Consider the following 11805-nt stretch of genomic DNA (forward strand, 5'->3'; position numbering starts at 1 on the left):
TGATCTGAGTAAAAATTGAAGAAGGAAAAAGAAAGAGACATATGCTTTTATGTTTGCATTTGTTCACATTTATTGATGATGTAGGAATAACAGCATTTCAGAAGGTAACTAGGTAATTGATAGATTTCATGGAAAATTCCAACTTGGGTTTATTTTGAAGAGAGATGGTAAGCTGACAAGGACTAGGGGTTGGGGGGGTCAGTATTTGGAGATTCACACAGACCTCAGTGGGAAGTGAGGTTTACAGCTGGCCTCCACGATCAGCTTGCAGATATCAGCTTCCTAAGTATTGGAGGAGGGAGCAGAGTGCTCAGCAGCAGGAATCAGTGCAGCAGCTGGGGCGGCAGCAGGTGGTCCTGCAGCAGGTGGTCCTGCAGCAGGTGGTCCTGCAGCAGCTGGACACACAGCAGCTTGGGTGGCAGCAGGTGGTCCTGCAGCAGCAGGGCTGGCAACAGGTGCAGTCACAGCAGGAGTTGACCATGGTGTCAGAGGATGGAGGTTCTGGATGGGTGTGCAGGGAGATACGGTTGAACAGTTTGGAAGGCTCTCTGTCCCACATGCTCTTTTATACCCTGCTAAGGAGCAAGGGTGATCCATCACATGTAGCTTTCTTTCCTTGTGGTTGTTTGGCTTAACAAATGGGTGGTTATCAAATTATGTCACTATATTTTCCTGCTAAAATTTTCAAGTGGGAAGGAAAACATGATGCTATTTTTCTGGTGTGTTGAAATTCACCAGTCGGTTCAGAGAGAATCATCTCCTAAGTGTGTGTGTTTTGGTCTAGTTCCTCAAAGAGCCACCATGTGGGCTGGGAAGATGACTCAGTGGTAGAGTGCTTGCTTTGCATGCATGAGGCCCTGGGTTCGATTCCTCAGCACCACATAAGCGGAAAAAGGTGGAAATGGCACTGTGGCTCAAGTGATAAGAGTGCTAGCCTTGAGCTGAAGAGCTGAGGGACAGCACCAAAAAAAAAAAAAAAAAAAGAGCCATCATGTGATCATGTGACAGCCGGTGTCTCTTTATGAGATGTTTCAATCGCATTTTACATGGTACATTGTGTCTCTTCTTAGGTATTCAAGATTGTTATAGGCCCATATTTGTGTGCGGTGACCCAGGAGGCTAAAGCCTCACTAGAATCTAATGAGTGCTTCATCAGGTCAGGTGGGGCAGAAGGTTTGCATGTGAAAGGCCAGCAGCATGGGGCCAGGAAAGCCATGAAGACATGTTCCTTCCTCCACTGTGAGTCAGGATCCATTTTCTAGATGTTTTATGGGAAGAATAGGCCAACCTTTAGGTACAAAACTGAATGGAGGAATATTGATATATCTTTGTTTTTCTTTGTGAGAAACAAATCTCTATATGTCATTTTTAGTGTCTCATGTGAGAATGTGTCTACAGAACTCTCTTATACCCTGAAGTTCCCTCTCAGTACTGTATTGTGAGCTTATTTCCCTTCTGTCTGTCTTGCTGTCTCTCTGTCACTTCTGATCTGTATGTTTTGTTTGATTATAGGTTTATGCTTATAAAGCTGAAAACATGACATTTTAAAAATGATGTGTTCTGTGTGGAGTTATTTTTTTTACCAATAAAGAGGGGCACAGAAAAACTTAAAGACATAGAGGGAAGGCTTGTTGATTTTTACAGGACAGAGTTCCATATTAATTTAGGCACTAAAGGAAGCTCTTGCCCCACTGGCAAAAGGGAAGATGACAGTCTCATTGTGGAGTAATAGATAGATAGCATAACATAGTTGGCTGCCTGAAAAAAGCATCTGGGGAATATTACAAACTTCCCGTCTCTGGCTCCTGTCCAGAACAATTGCAGTTTAATTGGTGTGGAGTAATGCCTGTGCCCTAGGAGCCTTTCCATTTCCTCAGGTTTTCCCACTGGACTGGGAAGCGTGAGATCCACTTTCTTAAAGTGTCCACAGTACATCTGTTTTCATATCCAGAGACTAGAAGTCACAAAAAAATAGCTCCATTTTATTTGATGGTAGTATCTTTAGGTACCAGAGTAGAAGAAACAATCCTGACTTGAAACTGGACTTTGATCCTTATAGACTGAAACACGGATAATTCTCTTTACTATTTTACATTGTTCTAATAGCCAAGGCAACAGACCCACATGGTAGAGAATGGACCAACAGTAAATGAAGCACAATATGAAATAGCCATCGATAACCTGCTGGTGGGCTGTTAAGTTTGAAACCAGAAGCTCTATCTCTGTATTCCTTACTGAATTTTGCCTATGTATCATGAAATACTATGGATAATTAACATCAAGCGATACAAGAAATTATGTGAGGTCTGCTTGAGCGAAGCTACTTTTTATTTCAAAGAGTAGTAGGTAGAGTGTGACTTGTCTTTCTGTTATATAATTTTTTGACACAAGCAACTGTCTGATGAGCTCCAGGGATTGTAGGGTCTAAGTGCTGATCTCTTGCTGACAGGACAGACATTCATCAGAGATTAACCTGAAGAGATGTTCATCAAGAGGAAAGTCACAATGTTTGTCTCTGACCACTTAATGATTTTATGTGATGTTGTTTCGAAGCAAGTTGGTAAAGTATGGAGAATTGTGCAGACTATGAACACCAGAAAGTAGAAATAATTGGCAACTACTTGAGAGGTTTTAAGTCCCAGCTAAAATATTTGTTGCAAAAGAATATATACATGTGCATACACACTCACTCCTCCCCCCACACACGGTGAGATCCTATATGAAATTCACTGACTTACTGTAAATCTAAACTATAATCTCCAAGAGTGACTATCTATTGAAGTGGTATCATTATCTCAAGAATAAGTAGCCATGTTGTATAAACAACCTAAGGACCCATCAACAAATGAAAGGAAATGAGGTATATGTACTCAACGGCATATTATTCATGTGTTAAGAAGAATGAAACCAGCTGAACAAAGTGTATCTCACCTATAATGTGGGAACTCAGGAGGTTGGGAGCATTGCAGTTCAAGGGCTAAGAGTTGATAAGAGTCCATCATGACTAATTAAAGGCTGACCTGGGGGGAAATGCCATAGTCTATTTGAAAAATACCTAAAAATAAAACACATGCTTGCGCGTGCGCACACACACACACACACACATACACACAATTGCATACATAATCCTTTGCCAAAGATTCATAGAATGGGAAATCATCTTGTTAAGTGAAATAACCACTCCGAGACTAAGAAACATCATGTGGATTCTGGTGCCATGCATCATGTATGTACATTTTTTTTCTAATTTGGGGAGAGGAAGGGAAATAACAAAATGCTGAAACAAGGATACAGGTTGACCCATTGTAACAATGAGACGTAGAAGACACTACATTGAAAACAAACTTTACAATTTTGTGGGGTGGGGAGAGGGAGAGGGAGGGAGGAAGGAATTGGGGAGGGGGAGAGAGAAGGGATGGTAGGGGAAAAACAAAGGAGGGAGTAACAATGATTGATAAGAAATGTACTCATTACCTTACTCCTGTAACTGTAACCCCTCTATACAGTATCTTTACAATAAAAAAATAAAGAGAGATGCTGGTGCAAGAAAATAAAGAAATATGTAGAATTAAAAAGAATAAAACAAAAAACAACGAACAGACATTAGTAGTGAGAAAAGAAAAATGGATCAGTGGAAAATGAGACAAGGAATGAATGTGGGAAATTAGGATAAGTCAGAATACCAGTGACCAAATTATCTGAAATACATGTATGAAAAGTGTCATAATACACTAATTTGCACAATCATTGCTACACACTGATGACAAAGTGTTTGACAGTTAAACAGCAATGTCGAAAAGATTAAACACAGCTAGTCTGACAACAATTGTGCAAAAGTGGGAAGGAAGATACAGCCAAAGATTTAACACACCAGTGAGGGAAAAAACAACACCTAAAACAAAACAAAACAGAGTCAGCTTTGACACAGTGACAACCACCCACATTGTGTGGGGAAAAAAACAAACCTGTGTGAAGATGGCAAAAATGAAATGAGGAGCATGGCTTCTTGGACTGCGTACACTCTGAGAAAGCCCAGACATTGTAGGGAGAGGGGGGTTCAGACAGAACAATTTTCTTGGGAAATGATCACAGGAAAGGTTGTAGGAAATTTGGGACATTATTGAGGGCAACAGGGGACCCAGGACAATGTATTCCCACGGATGACCTCTGGGACACGGGACACAATGGACACACGTGCACTGAGGGGAAGCTGAGTGGGAGAAGGGTGCACTGGCTCTCTTCCACCAATGGAGCTGTGTCCTGGGGGCCTTGGCTCCTGCCCAGAACTTTCTCTTCAATAGAGGAAGCCCTTAGCCAAGAATTCCAGGTATGGAGCCCTGTGAAACATTCTTCCTGAGTTCCTTTATTCCTGTCCTTCAGTTATCTAGAAATGAATGTGGAGATGGAGTTACTAGGGAATAGAAATGGCCCTAGTGGGAGTTTAGGAAAGGGAGCAGTGTGGAGAGTCACGGGGATAAGTCAGAGTGCCTTCTATACATGTGTATTCATAGCTGGGGAAAATTCAGAAGGAGAAATAAAGAGACACAATGTCTTTATATCTGGATGCTTGCAGAACTTAGGTTTATTTATGAGTAGGAATTACAGCATTTGAGCACAGAAAAGATTAAAGAGCAAACACTTCCATGGGGTGGAGGGTAACATGACAAAGTGACCGATTTCAAAGAAAATTCAATTTTTTTTGTTTCTTTTGGACACAGTCACCTGTCAGGGGAGGGGCCGTGTGTTGAAAGGTCCACATGAACCCCAAGGGGAACTGAGGCTTTGCAGTTGGCTTCCCATGATTCAGCATCAAGAATGCTGACTGCTGAAGACCAGGAACATGCATGTCAACTTGCTCAGCAGCAAGAACCACTGCAGCAGCTGGGGCGACAGCAGGGCTGGCAGCAGGGCCTGCAGCAGCTGGACACACAGCAACTGGGGCGGCAGCAGCTAGAAATGCAGCAGCTGGGGCGGCAGCAGCTGGGCTGGCAACAAGGCCTGCAGCAGCTGGAGATGCAGCAGGTAGGGCGGCAGCAGCTGGGGCGGCAGCAGGGCTGGCAGCACACAGACTGGCAGCAGGGCCTGCAGCAGCTGGACACACAGCAGCTGGGGCGGCAGCAGCTAGAAATGCAGCAGCTGGGGCGGCAGCAGCTGGGCTGGCAACAAGGCCTGCAGCAGCTTGAGATGCAGCAAGTAGGGCGGCAGCAAGGCTGGCAGCAGGGCCTGCAGCAGCTGGACTCACAGCAGCTGGGGCGGCAGCAAGTGGTCCTGCAGCAGGTGTACTGCAGGCAGCTGGGCTGGCAGCAGCCCTGCTCAGAACAAGATGAGCCACAACAGGAGCTGACCATGGTGTCAGAGGATGGAGGTTCTAGTAGGTTTTCTAGAGGATGATCTGGAAAGTTTGGAAGTCTCCTTGCCTGTAATGCCCTTTTATACCCTGCTAAGGGCCTGCCATCAGCATTCTTTCCTTGTTATTGTTTGTGATTATCAAATTAAGTAATTATATTTGCCTGGTGAAATGTCAGGGAAGGGAAACATAATTTCCTTTTCCTTGTGTAGGATTCACTACCTCCTGATTGTCTTTTTTTGTTGGTTTGGTTTTAGTTCCTCAAAGAGAGCTGTCATGTGATGTTCTGTGTCTCAGGCTGTACACTTCCATCTTAATTTTTGCAGCATGTGCTGTCTACTCCTAAGGAATCGTGATTCTTATAGACCCATAATGGTTTTATTGACCCAGGAGGATAAAGTTGCATGTGAGTCTTCAGGATCCTTCATCCTGGTTCAGGTGGGCAAGAACAATGTGTATATGGAAAACCCTTGATATGACAATAGGACCATTAGAACATGACCATTTCCTTGCTGAGAACTGCAATTCTTTATTGGGGGGGGGAAGATTTTTATGGGATACACAAGATTACATCCTGTTGGAAAACTAAATGGTAAAATATTGGTGGGTTTTTTTTCCTCTTGAGGCTGAGCCTCTTAAAATTGTTTTTATTCTGTCCTTCTGTTTCAATATCCAAAAAAGAGAAGTCACAAATACAATTGAATTACAATTCAAGTTATCTAAACAATAGAGAAAATGGTTCTGAAGTAGAAATTTTGAACACTGAGCTCTGAGACTAAAGTACTGATAACCCTTTGTATTATTTCAGGTCACTTGAATATCAAAACTAACAAACCCACATGGGCAGAGAAGGAACCAACTAAGCATAATGGGAGATTACTAATGAAAATAGTCTTGAGTTTAATAAAATTCAACCAGGAGAGTCATCAGTGACACTACTCCTTGCTAAATCTCTCCTGACCTGGTAAAATAGATGGATGATGCATATGTGCTGGACACACAAATTGTGATGTGTACTTCGGTGGTACTTCTTTTATTATATAGAGAGATAGAAGGGATGATAGAAATGTATTTGTGTGTTCATGTTCTTGAACTTTAACATTTTTATTTTATTGTAAAGATGCTGTACAAAGGGGTGACAGTCACATGAGTAAGGTAATGAGTACATTTCTTATCGAGCGTTGTTACCCCCTCCTTTGTTGCTCTCCCACTATCCCTTCTCTCCCCTACCTTCCCCACTCTCTACTCCCCCCACCCTGAAGTTGTAAAGTTCATTTCAACGTAGTGTCTTGTGAGTCTCATTGTTGCAATGGGTCATCCTGTGACCTTGTTTCCCAAATTAGACAAATGTATATACAAGATGGAGAGTACCAAAATCAAGTACAGTGAAAACAAGGGGTATACCATAGGGGGAAGAACATACAAAGGAAACAAAAAAATCACATAGTAGATTTAAAAAACAACAACAACAAAGAAAGACCTCTTGTGTCCATATCTTGGGGTTCATTTCACTTAGCATCGTCTTATACGGTCATATGTACATAGCTTTTGAGCTTTTCTGCTTATCTGATAATATTCTCCTAGAAATATACTAACTATTGCAAACAAGGGAAACTATGGGACCTATATTTCTTTGGGTGTGGCTTACTTCACTTAATATGATTTTTTTCCAAGTCTATCCATTTCCTAACAAATAGGGAGGTATCATTCTTCCTGATAGAAGCATAGAATTCCAGTGTGTGTGTGTGTGTGTGTGTGTGTGTGTGTGTGTGTGTGTGTGTGTGTGTGTGTACCACATTTTCCTGATCCATTCATCTACTGCTCAAAGCTAGAGCCCTATCATTTGAGCCACAGCACCGCTTTCAGTTTTCTGGTGGTTTATTGGAGATAAGTGTCTCCCAGCCTTTTCTGCCCAGGCTGGCTTTAAACCATGATCCTCAGATTCCAGCCTTCTTAGTAGCTAGGATTATAAGTGTTAGCCACTGGTGACCAGCGTTGAACTTTTATGTGCATAGAATTCCACTGTATTGATTTTCTATTTGAAGTTCACTTCGGCAGTGGCTGAGAATATTTAGAACTGAACACAGTCTCCATTCAGCATCCCACAGGGCACGGAGCCTCTCACTGAAGTTGGGTGAGAGGAACCGAGAGTCTTAGGAATGACTGAAGCTAACTGCAAAGTGGAACCTTCACTTGAGACCCCCAGCGCCAGCTGATTCTAGCACTGGATCTAGTGAGACAACAAGAAGGAGACAACAAAACTGTCCCTGATTTCCGATGCCTAGGAGCTGTGAAGTAATAAATGTATGGTGTTTCAAGCTGTTAGGTTTTTGAGGTAATATGACAAGAGATGACTCATTCAGAATTCTCTGGTCCTGCACACCATACCAGGGAACCAAAGCATGATCAGAGGGTACAGGGAAGTAGAAATGCCAGCAACCCAGGTCTAGCCATAAAGCTTGAAACCCCAACACGTTGACTGTTCCCTGGGTGGTACAGCACACTGTCTTTACTGAGATGAGGAGAAAGGAGTTGGAAAGGTTTTACTGGCATCACAGAGGCATGCCATGAGGCCTGTTCTCCAAAGTTTGTATGAAGTATTATTGCAGAAATTAATCCCCTGGGGGTTCCAGGGATAATAAGATTACAGAAAATAAAACCCACCCAGGAAGAACATTTAAAGTCTAAAAACTAATGTGGGTCTAATTGTGTGATGGATGAGTTGGGGATGGTAATTAAGGAAGGGAGTTGTGTAACTCACAGCAGTCTGTGAGTATCCAGAGAACGTTCTCCATGGTAGAATGTCCTGCCTTACTCAACTTTATGCTCCATGGTCCATTTAAGTGAATCTGAGCTCTCCACCCACCGCCACTCCCCTCCCATAAACCCAGGCTCTGTAGAAGCAAAGTTTTGGCTCCAAAGCTGTGGACACTCCATGGGACACCAGACGGCTTCCATTGGACTGACACTTGCTACTGTCATTCCAGGGCTTCTCATGTGATTGGACAAGCAGGAAATGTAATGAGCTGTTATTCCCAGTTGCAGCTTCATGAGGAAGCGGGAGGATTGTTGCCAAGTGAGGAGTGGGTGGTGAAAAGGAGAATGTTCAATGCGAGGGGAGCCTCTGGAGCAGTCCTAGAATTCTTATTTCCAAGAACAACAGCTGTAGTCCATTAAGAAAGGGCTCAGAACGTTCAGGATGTGACGGTGGTGGGTTTTCCAGGCAAGTCACCTCCATCAGCAGACATTCCCTAGGCAACTTTCTCCAGTTAATTTGGACCGGGTAAATGGAGTGACTTGAATAAAAGAGTCCAAGTACCTCTCATCATGAAGGTCCCAGCACCTTTAGTTACTGTGACTATCCAATGCAAGGGGCGCCCTCTGTCCACATGCTCTGCTCTCCCTGTAGCTTTCCTGAGCTATCTCTGTTTCCTCAAGACATGTTTTCTCTCTGGACCCTCTCCTCCTGCCCTGTGATGGTGCCCCTTGATAGGTGAGTAAAACCGCAAAGAGCTAGCCACCTTACTTCCTATTTCTCCCTTCTCTCCCCTCCCACAAGTTGTATAGTTCAGTTTCAACACAGTGTCTAGTGAGTATCACTGCTGCATTTGTTCACCCTTTGTCCCTCCATTTCTGTGCTGCCACCATACTTCTAAGAGGAGAATGAAACGGTAGTTTCATTCACACTCTACAGAAGCTTGGAAATCAAATGAATTTGAGCTCATTAGGAATATTCCTTTAGGATGGATGTATACCTCTTGCTTCTATGTCTTAATGGATTGTACCCAGAGCATTTCCTTGTAGATCACTTGCAGAAGAATCCCTATTTCAGGTTCTACTTTTAGTGAATGCAATTTGTTACACATGGCCTAGTTTCCTAATCCCTAGTTTATTAAACTGTCCTAACTCATGCTGTGTGTGTTTATATACCACCTCCTCTGCCCATAGCATTTATTGGTTCACCTTAACACAGCCTCCCCAACCCAACTAATAGCTTCCACTCATATTTCCTTAAACACAGTAACACAAAGCACCCTCACCATGAACATTTTCCCTGAAGCTCTAGAACTGCTCTTTAAAAGCAAACAACTAGCCAGGCAATAGTGGCTCATGCCTGTAATCCTAGCTATTCAGGAGACTGCAATCTGAGAATTGCTGTTCAAAGCCAGCCTGGGCAGTAATGTTCATGATACTTTTATCTCCAGTAAACCACTTAGAAAAAGCCAGAAGTGGACCTGTGGCTCAAGTGGTAGAGTAACCTTGATCCCAGAGAGGCTCAGGACAGAGTCCAGACCCTGAGTTTAAGCACCAGGACTGGAAAAAAAAACTTTGCGCTGTCTCTCTTTGCTTAAAATTGTTTCATCTATTTGAGACAATTCAATATGAATTTTAGGGATTTTTTCCTAGTTCTATGAAGAATGTCAATGAAAATGTCAATGAAATTACATTGAATCTAAAGATGGTTTTGGTAAAACAGACATTTTCACATGTTAATTCTGTCCATCCATGAACATCAGATATCTTTCCACCCTCTATGTCATCCACAATTTCTTTTTTCTGGGTTTCACAGCTCACATTAGGTTGATTACTAGGTATTTAGGGCATACATGCTATCATGTGCTTTCTTTCTCATGGGATTATTGTGGTTGGAACCAAAATACCTGGCTTCAAGTTATACTACAGAACCATAGTAAGAAAAGAAAAAGAACTGGCATACACACACACACACACACACACACACACACACACACACACACACAAATAAAAACAGAGCCAGGTGCTGGTGGCTCATGTGTATATTCCTAGCTACTCAGGAGGTTGAGATCTCAGGATCACAGTTCAAAGCCAGCCGGGGCAAGAAAGGTGGTAAGACTCTTCTCTCCAAATAACCACCAGAAAACCAGAAGTGAAGATGTGGCTCAAAGTGATAGAATACTAGCCCTGAGCACAATAGAAAAAAAAAGCTCAGAGACAGTGCCCAGACCCTGAGTTCAATACCACAGCCAACAAAGAGAGACAGAGACAGAGAAAGAGAGAGACAGAGAGAGAGAGAGAGACCCATAGTCTGATGGAATAAATACAGAGGATCCACAATCAAATAGTGGAATCCATGTAGGTGTCCATAAACAGATGATAAATAGATAATGTAGCATATGTACTCAACAGAATATTATGCAATCATTAAGAAGAAAGAAATGATGGCATTTGCAGGGAAATGAATGCAAATAATGATCATAATGTTAGCTGAACTCAGAAAGATCAATGTTTTATATGTGGAATCCTTTTTTTAAAAAAGTTATGAAAATAGAAAGGGAAATTATTTTGTAGACTAGGAAAAGTGTGGTAAGATGATAAGGGTAAGGGGTAAAGCTGAGGTAAAACAATTACCTATGACACTGAGTACTTTACTTGGGAAACTGAAGAGACAGCAACAGGCCTATAAGGTTTACCATTTTAATGGGTAATAAACTCAACGACTGACCCTATCTCCTGGAAAGTACCCATCTTGTGCTTAAAATATGGAGACAGACACAGACACTGAGTTCAGGGACATGGGACCTTAGATTGTGCTCTCAGGACAGCCCAAGACAAAGGTTTGATAGGAAGTAGTTGGAAAATTATCCCAGAAAAATCTCATTAGGGAACCTTTGAACTCTCTAGGTCAGGAAGGAAGTCATTGCAGAGTAAAATAAAGAGCAGAGCACCTCTAGATGCATCTGGATTCCCATCACACCTCTATAATAATACATGTCCACCAAGAACCCAGAGTATTTGTTCTCCAGCTCCATTTTCCTGGTTGAACTCTGCTATAACTTGTGCCAGTAGCTTGCTGTTAACCTAAAGAAGGTTTTGAGCAGAGAATACCAGACATACCATCTATGAACCTATAATCCCTGACTAGAACAAGGACTGTTGTAGGAACAGAGCTGATATAGCCAAAAACCCTTGCAATAGTCATTTTATATGGAATGGGTGACACAAACATTCCACTCACAGGTGCGAAATTGAGAAGAGAAAAATCAGGAGACATAAAGCCTTTAGATTCAGAGGTCTGCGAAATTCAGATTTATTTAAGATGTAGGAATTACAAGATTTAAGAAAAGGGATATGTCAAGGAATGAATCCTCCCATGGGGGTAATATGATAGTTGATAGTTGACGGCTCACAGAGAAAAATTCAGTTTCTATAAATGTTAGAGACAGACAGCAGCCTGGCAGGAGAGGAACCAGTATGTGTGTAAGTTTTCCAAATTGCCTTCCATGATTTAGCTCACAAACTGGCTACATTAGTGTTGACTGCTGAAGACCAGGAAAGTGTGGGTCAGAGTGCTCAGCAGCAAGAACCACCACAGCAGCTGGGGCGGCAGCAGCTGGAGATGCAGCACTGGGGCCTGCAGCAGCTAGAGATGCAGCACTGGGGCCTGCAGCAGCTGGAGGTGCAGCACTGGGGCCTGCAGC

At 42.7% G+C, this 11805-nt stretch overlaps 3 protein-coding genes across 4 annotated transcripts in view; all 3 read right to left on the reverse strand.

The window, feature by feature from the left end:
- Positions 1-310: 310 nt before the first annotated feature.
- LOC106003166 (keratin-associated protein 4-4-like) overlaps positions 311-11805 on the reverse strand; it is a 31147-nt gene continuing 19652 nt past the window's right edge. Inside the window, exon 3 of the mRNA XM_013037988.1 lies at positions 311-386. Within this exon, the coding sequence (XP_012893442.1) occupies positions 311-386 (76 nt within the window). The remainder of the gene's footprint in view (positions 387-11805) is intronic.
- LOC106001049 (keratin-associated protein 4-12-like) lies at positions 4857-5348 on the reverse strand. The gene is made up of 2 exons (XM_013036222.1): positions 5100-5348; positions 4857-4985 (listed from the first exon to the last, which is right to left on the reverse strand). The coding sequence occupies exons 1-2, from the start codon at positions 5346-5348 to the stop codon at positions 4857-4859; spliced, it is 378 nt and encodes a 125-aa protein (XP_012891676.1).
- LOC106003164 (keratin-associated protein 4-4-like) overlaps positions 11678-11805 on the reverse strand; it is a 7719-nt gene continuing 7591 nt past the window's right edge. For both annotated transcript variants that reach the window (XM_013037985.1, XM_013037984.1), the window contains one exon: positions 11678-11798. In XM_013037985.1, coding sequence (XP_012893439.1) covers positions 11678-11798 — 121 coding nt within the window. The remainder of the gene's footprint in view (positions 11799-11805) is intronic.

Source organism: Dipodomys ordii, unplaced genomic scaffold (genome assembly GCF_000151885.1).
Source record: "Dipodomys ordii isolate 6190 unplaced genomic scaffold, Dord_2.0 Scaffold7, whole genome shotgun sequence".
NCBI classification, from domain to species: Eukaryota; Metazoa; Chordata; class Mammalia; order Rodentia; family Heteromyidae; genus Dipodomys; species Dipodomys ordii.

Coding starts and splice junctions, on each gene's coding strand:
- LOC106001049 (XM_013036222.1), bottom strand. CDS start 5,348: ATGGTCAGCTCCTGTTGTGGCTCATCTTGTTCTGAGCAGGGCTGCTGC. Junction 4,986..5,099: donor GCTGCCGCCCCAGCTGCTGT/GTGTCCAGCTGC, acceptor CCTTGTTGCCAG/CCCAGCTGCTGCCGCCCCAG.